Genomic DNA, 7648 nt, shown 5'->3' with positions numbered 1-7648 from the left:
GCTGCAATCTCCACCAATACCACCACAACCAGCAGCAAAAGCACCGCTGTTTTTCTCGACCTTTTCGCTGAAACCCTCACCACCATCACCTTCAGCCGTGCCTACACAAACACTACCTTATGCACCTGTCGTTTTGGTGCAAATCTGAGTACACTCAGTTCTGAAAATAAGAGAGTTCAAATTGCATATTTGTACTACTTGTTGCAATCCTTATCCCTAGTAAAAGAAAGTCTATGCTACTTGCTGCATTCTTGTTATAATCATATTGCAAAAGTTCAGTTTGTGCTACTTGTCGAAAAGAAAAGAAAAGAAAAGAAAAGAAAAGAAAAGAAAAGAAAAAGAAAATAGAAAAGAAAAAGAAAGGAAAAGGAGGAAAGAAAGAAAGAAAGAAAAAAAAGAAGGGTTAAGTTGATGCTATTTACTCTCATCATTTCCATTGTTTGCTACTGTCCGGTGACAACATTTGTGTCTAGGCTCGCGTCTCTAGCACGGGTTAGCCTAGGACCAGCACGGTACTATCTTTGAACACTTATTCAACTTGCATTGACTAACGTGGTTCCAGCTGTACCTTGATTTTTTTTAAGCCACCTACAGCTCCACAAATTATCTACAACGTCACAGGGTTCTACTTGCTACTACTTGTGTTGTTCTTGTCGTCGCCAACACCATCTGCATAGCAAGGTAAGGACTTGTAAGAACTCGGTTGCACATGCTGAGAGAATGAAAATTGTTGCCACCTAATTCAGTTAGTTGGTAGGACATATTTTTCTTGTGATTCCCTTGCTACATACTAACCATGGCAGGAGAAGGTGAAAGGACCCCTCCACAATCACCTCGATCAAAAGCCTTGCTGCAACACTTTGAACGCAAAGTGAGGCTCCATGCTGAACACCTTGATGAGGATGTTCGTGTCACCAATGAGCGCCTTGGTCAATTGGAGACGGCTCAGATTGAGACCAACACCAAGTTGGCTTCCTTGGAAGGCACTCTTGGTTCTGTTAATACATCTCTTGTAGGTGTCTTGGAGCGATTGGAGAGGATGGAACAGAATCGCTGTGATGGTTTCGAACGACGCAATCACAACAACAACAACACCATGGGCAGTGCTGCTGGTCATGATGAAGAAGAATATGCAGCGGACACTGAGCTTGATGAGGAGCTGAATGGTCATCGACGCATCGAACAACATCGCCGCCGCCATGAGACAGGTCCTCGCCGACCACGGCAAGAGGTACGTGCCGATGACTCATTTGGCAAGATTAAATTCACCATACCTGCTTTTGATGGGAGGTATAATCCTGATATGTACCTTAGTTGGGAATTAGCTGTTGATCAGAAATTTACTCGCCATGATTTCCCTGAGGACAAACGTGTTAGGGCTGCAACTAGTGAGTTTACTGACTTTGCCTCTGTTTGGTGGTCTGAATACCATCGTAAGAACCCAAATAACACACCAACTTGGGATGCTTTGAAACGGGTCATGCGGGCCAGATTTGTTCCTTCTTATTATTCCCGTGATCTTTTACATAAGTTGCAACAATTGAGGCAAGGATCCAAATCTGTAGAAGAATACTATCAAGAGCTACAAATGGGTATGCTTCGTTGCAGGCTAGAGGAAAATGAGGATGGTGCCATAGCTAGATTTATGGGTGGGCTGAACCGGGAGATTCAGGATATTCTAGCTTATAAGGAATATAATTCTGTCAATCGTTTATTTCACCTTGCTTGTAAAGCTGAACGAGAAGTGCAGGGACGACGAGCTAGCATGAGGGCTAACATTCCTGCAGGTCGTGCTAGCCCGTGGACACCCTCCAATGCTGCTGCACCGTCAACGCGTGCACCCCCACAATCTTCCTCGACCATCAAGCCACGCTCCTCTACAACAAATTCTGTACCATGCCCAAGTGAACCAACTAGAGGAGCAACGGCTACATCTGCCAAGAGTTCATCCTCGGTGGTATCCACGGGGAGAACAAGGGATATTCAGTGCCTACGCTGCAAAGGATATGGCCACGTACGCAAGGACTGCCCAAGCACACGTGTGATGGTTGTGCGAGCTGATGGTGGGTATTCCTCTGCTAGTGATTTTGATGAAGAAACATATGCTTTGCTTGCTGCTAACAATGTAGCGGAAGGAGATGATTTCCAACAAGACGAAGAGCACATTGGGGCTGAAGCTGCTGAGCACTATGAGAGCCTCGTGGTGCAGCGGGTGCTAAGTGCCCAAATGGAGAGGGCTGAGCAAAATCAGCGCCACACTTTGTTTCAAACCAAGTGTGTGATCAAGGAACGCTCTTGCCGTGTGATCATAGATGGAGGAAGCTGCAACAACTTGGCAAGTGCTGAAATGGTGAAGAAGCTTTTGTTGAGCACAAAACCACACCCGCAGCCTTACTACATTCAGTGGCTTAACAGCAGCGGCAAGGTGAAGGTAACACGATTGGTAAGGGTAGAGTTTGCCATTGGTTCTTATCATGATTCCATTGACTGCGATGTTGTGCCTATGCAAGCATGCTCTATGTTGTTAGGTAGACCATGGCAGTTTGATAAAGATTCCTTGCACTTTGGTAAAACAAATCAATACTCTTTTGTGCATAATGACAAGAAGATTGTGTTGCACCCCATGTCCCCTGAGGCTATTCTAAGAGATGAACTTGCTAGAGCTAGCAAACTTAAGAATCAGGCTGTTGCTAGTGAAAATCAGATTGTCGCTAATGAACTTGAGAAACATAAGAAGTCTAGCAAATCTGTTCATCATAATAAAAATGAGATCAAGCTGAAAGGCTCTTGTTACTTTGCCACCAAATCTGATTTGGATGAGATTGATGCTAGTACTACTGTTTGCTATGCTTTGGTTTGCAAAGAAACTTTATTTTCACTCGAAGATACATCTATTTCTTTGCCTCCTGCTGTCACTAATCTTTTGCAGGAGTATGCCGATGTTTTTCCAAAGGAGGTACCACCGGGGCTGCCACCAATTCGAGGGATTGAACACCAGATTGACCTCATCCCTGGGGCTTCCTTGCCTAATCGTGCGCCGTATAGGACCAACCCGGATGAGACAAAAGAGATTCAGAGACAAGTACAAGAATTGCTCAACAAAGGTTATGTGCGTGAGTCTCTTAGCCCTTGTGCCGTTCCCGTGCTTTTAGTTCCTAAGAAGGATGGATCATGGCGCATGTGTGTTGATTGTAGAGCGATAAACAACATCACAATCAGATATCGTCATCCTATTCCAAGGTTAGATGATATGCTTGATGAATTGAGTGGCTCAATTGTGTTCTCTAAAATTGATTTGCGTAGTGGTTACCACCAGATTCGTATGAAGCTAGGAGATGAATGGAAAACAGCGTTTAAAACTAAGTTTGGTTTATATGAATGGCTTGTCATGCCCTTTGGATTGACTAATGCACCCAGCACTTTCATGAAATTAATGAACGAGGTTTTACGCTCTTTTATTGGCAGATTCGTGGTGGTATACTTTGATGACATCTTGATATATAGTAGATCATTAGAGGAACATCTTGATCATTTGCGTGCCGTTTTCAATGCTCTACGGGATGCACACTTGTTTGGCAATCTTGAGAAGTGCACCTTTTGCACAGATCGAGTTTCTTTTCTTGGATATGTTGTGACACCGCAGGGAATCGAAGTTGATCAAGCCAAGGTTGAGGCCATACACAGCTGGCCTGTTCCCTGCACGGTCACACAAGTGCGGAGTTTTCTAGGACTTGCTAGTTTCTACCGTCGATTTGTGAAGGACTTCAGCACCATTGCAGCCCCGCTGCATGAACTCACCAAGAAGGGTGCAACCTTCACTTGGGCTGCAACCCAACAGGATGCTTTCAACACGCTCAAAGATAAGTTAACTCATGCACCTTTACTCCAACTTCCTGATTTCAACAAAACCTTTGAGCTTGAATGTGATGCTAGTGGAATTGGGTTGGGTGGTGTGCTGTTACAAGAGGGGAAACCTGTGGCGTATTTCAGTGAAAAGTTGAGTGGCCCTAGTTTGAACTATTCTACTTATGATAAGGAATTGCTTGCTCTAGTTCGGACTTTGGAAACATGGCAGCATTATTTGTGGCCCAAAGAGTTTGTCATACATTCTGATCATGAATCTTTGAAACACATCCGTAGTCAAGCAAAACTGAACCGTAGACATGCCAAGTGGGTTGAATTCATCGAGTCCTTTCCTTATGTCATCAAACACAAAAAGGGGAAGGAAAATATAATTGCTGATGCTTTGTCTAGACGTTACACCATGCTTTCACAACTTGACTTTAAAATCTTTGGTTTGGAAACTATTAAGGAACAATATGCACATGACAATGATTTCAAAGATGTATTGCTGAATTGCCAAGAGGGGAAAACATGGAACAGATTCATCCTTACCGACGGGTTTGTCTTTAGAGCTAACAAGCTATGCATTCCAGCTAGCTCTGTGCGTTTGTTATTGTTGCAGGAAGCGCATGGAGGAGGACTCATGGGACATTTTGGTGTGAAAAAGACAGAGGACATCCTTGCTGGTCATTTCTTTTGGCCCAAGATGAGGAGAGACGTGGAGAGGTTCGTTGCTCGCTGCACAACATGCCAGAAAGCTAAGTCACACCTTAATCCTCATGGTTTATACATGCCTCTTCCTGTTCCAAGTGCACCGTGGGAAGATATTTCAATGGACTTTGTTTTAGGACTGCCTAGAACAAAGAAGGGGAGGGATAGTGTGTTTGTTGTTGTGGACAGATTTTCTAAAATGGCACATTTCATACCATGTCATAAGAGCGATGATGCTACACATGTTGCTGATTTGTTCTTTCGTGAGATTGTTCGATTGCACGGTGTGCCTAACACCATTGTTTCTGATCGGGATGCAAAATTTCTTAGTCATTTTTGGAGAACTTTGTGGGCTAAGCTAGGGACTAAGCTTTTATTTTCCACTACTTGTCATCCCCAAACTGATGGACAAACTGAGGTTGTCAATAGAACATTATCTACTTTGCTTAGGGCTGTTTTGAAAAAGAACATAAAAATGTGGGAAGAGTGCTTGCCTCATGTTGAGTTTGCTTATAATCGTTCACAGCATTCTACCACTAAGAAAAGCCCTTTTGAGATTGTTTATGGGTTTGTGCCACGTGCTCCTATTGATTTGTTACCTCTTCCGACCTCGGAGCGAGTGAACTTTGATGCTAAACAACGTGCTGAACTAATCTTAAAATTGCATGAAACCACTAAAGAGAAAATAGAGTGCATGAACGCAAAGTATAAACTAGCTGGTAGCAAAGGGAAGAAACATGTCATTTTTGAACCTGGTGATCTAGTTTGGCTCCATTTGAGAAAAGATAGGTTCCCTGATTTGCGAAAGTCTAAGTTGCTGCCTAGAGCCGATGGTCCTTTTAAAGTGTTAGAAAGGATTAATGATAATGCGTACAAACTTGAGCTACCTGCAGCTTTTGGGGTTAGCCCCACTTTTAACATTGCAGATTTGAAACCATATTTGGGAGAAGAGGATGAACTAGAGTCGAGGACGACTCAAATGCAAGAAGGGGAGGATGATGAGGACATCCCTTCCATTGATACAACCACACCTGCTGCACAACAAGGTCCGATGACAAGAGCTCGAGCACAACAACTTAATTATCAGGTAAAGTCGTTCCTCGCTGTTCATACAAACTCGTCTCAGAATTGGATGCTACTAAATCATGGTGATGATTGTCTTATTCTTAGGAATGTTGGTCAAGACCCCATTGCCTCATGTTTAGACCCCATGATGAGGATGGAGCAGCCGAACAAGTGGGAATCATCATTAATGGGGCGCTCAGCTCATCTCGAGACAGCAGGAAACACTCCATCAAAAGTACCATAACTCCTTGATACGAGATCCAATGAAGCTGGTTTTTGACTTGTTGGAAAGAGCGCGTCGTCCTCTTTCACATGGGTCCAACCCCACTATCAGAATCTACCGAATCTGTGCGCAGCAAGCCAAAGGACGCACAGACCTACAGCCCATTGAGGGACGCCCAGATTAGGGTTTCCCACTCCCCCTTGTGCTCTCCTCCTTATAAATAGAGCCAGCAGCCATCAGAATGAGGTTGGGTTTTGTTTAGATGCAAGATAGCTGCTGCTTCTTCCTTGTAAACGCGTGTGTCGACTAGACCACCCGATTTGCTTGTTTCAAGACCCCAACTTGTGATTCAGATTCGGCCTTTGGCTTAAATCCGTGAGTTATTTGCTTGTTCATCTTGTTCTTGCTTGTTCTCGGTTGCTTGCAGGTTCATGGTGTTCTTGGCACGGCAAGAACATCACAATCGGAGCCGGTGTACCTGTTGCTAAGGCGCAGCAACCTTGTGGTCGTTGTAGTCGGACAGCCAACGTCGAATCCACCCCAAATCGAGTTTATCCACACTCACCAAAAGATCAGGAACAACCCCTTGTCCCATCATGTGGTAATCAGAGCAAGGTTCTTTGGTGAGTGATTTACCGTTCATTACTTTACCTATAGTCCAGAAATATAAAAATAGGATAGAACTGAAATTCCAAACACAAGTTTGAGCCTTGCTGATCTGCTTAGTTCTTTGCTTGTTGAGTTTGTGGTTTACATCGTGGTGTCAAGTGCTGGTTCTTAGGTTCTAATCCTTTAGAGTTTCGAGTTCTTGTCACGTTTCAGTCACCACACAATCCGTTGTTGCCTTTCCCCCCACTTCAGCCGCTGCAATCTCCACCAATACCACCACAACCAGCAGCAAAAGCACCGCTGTTTTTCTCGACCTTTTCGCTGAAACCCTCACCACCATCACCTTCAGCCGTGCCTACACAAACACTACCTTATGCACCTGTCGTTTTGGTGCAAATCTGAGTACACTCAGTTCTGAAAATAAGAGAGTTCAAATTGCATATTTGTACTACTTGTTGCAATCCTTATCCCTAGTAAAAGAAAGTCTATGCTACTTGCTGCATTCTTGTTATAATCATATTGCAAAAGTTCAGTTTGTGCTACTTGTCGAAAAGAAAAGAAAAGAAAAGAAAAGAAAAGAAAAGAAAAGAAAAGAAAAAGAAAATAGAAAAGAAAAAGAAAGGAAAAGGAGGAAAGAAAGAAAGAAAGAAAAAAAAAGAAGGGTTAAGTTGATGCTATTTACTCTCATCATTTCCATTGTTTGCTACTGTCCGGTGACAACATTTGTGTCTAGGCTCGCAATAGGATTCAATGCTACAACGCAAAAACAGAAGACATCTAGCACTGACTGGAATCGAGGGTACCTGGTCGTAGGTCTTGACGAGGCGGCATCGGAGGCAGGCGTGCAGCTCGGGGCCGAAGTTGGTCGGGATCTGAGCTAGGACACGAATAAACAGAGATGAGATTGAGGGTGTGCTCACCAAGGACAGTGTTGATGGGGTTCATGGCGACCTGGTTCTTGGCTGCATCTCCGAGGAGCGCTCGCAGCTGGTGAAGGCTAGGTCCGTCAGCCAGCCAACCCGGCGCGGCGCGCGTACTGGGGTGCGGACAGGGCAGACGACGTCGGAGGGACGGGGTGCGCCGCCGCCGAGGGGATAGGCCAGAGCTCCGCCGAGGGGGCGCCGCCACCAGAGGGGCTCCGTCGCTGGAGGGAGGGGGCCGCGACGTCGGGGACGAGGGGCGCTCGATTGAGGAGCT

The 7648-nt window shown here is 44.8% G+C and overlaps 1 protein-coding gene across 1 annotated transcript; it reads left to right on the top strand.

Annotated features, from left to right (window-relative positions):
- Positions 1–676: 676 nt before the first annotated feature.
- On the top strand, positions 677–7232 carry LOC136457277 (uncharacterized). Its single transcript, XM_066457339.1, has 2 exons — positions 677–4444; positions 7185–7232. The coding sequence occupies exons 1-2, from the start codon at positions 797–799 to the stop codon at positions 7230–7232; spliced, it is 3696 nt and encodes a 1231-aa protein (XP_066313436.1). The 5' UTR covers positions 677–796.
- Positions 7233–7648: the final 416 nt, after the last annotated feature.

The sequence above is a fragment of the Miscanthus floridulus genome, chromosome 6 (assembly GCF_019320115.1).
Source record: "Miscanthus floridulus cultivar M001 chromosome 6, ASM1932011v1, whole genome shotgun sequence".
In the NCBI taxonomy this organism is placed as follows: Eukaryota; Viridiplantae; Streptophyta; class Magnoliopsida; order Poales; family Poaceae; genus Miscanthus; species Miscanthus floridulus.
The sequence above is the reverse complement of the archived record's forward strand: the minus strand, read 5'-3'. Positions and strand labels throughout refer to the sequence as shown.

What these genes read in the sequence shown, in the direction of transcription:
- LOC136457277 (XM_066457339.1), top strand. Translation starts at nt 797, where the DNA reads ATGGCAGGAGAAGGTGAAAGGACCCCTCCACAATCACCTCGATCAAAA. An exon ending in TATGCATTCCAGCTAGCTCT is followed by an intron (nt 4,445 to 7,184) that starts GTGCGTTTGTTA and finishes ATTTGTGTCTAG; the next exon opens with GCTCGCAATAGGATTCAATG.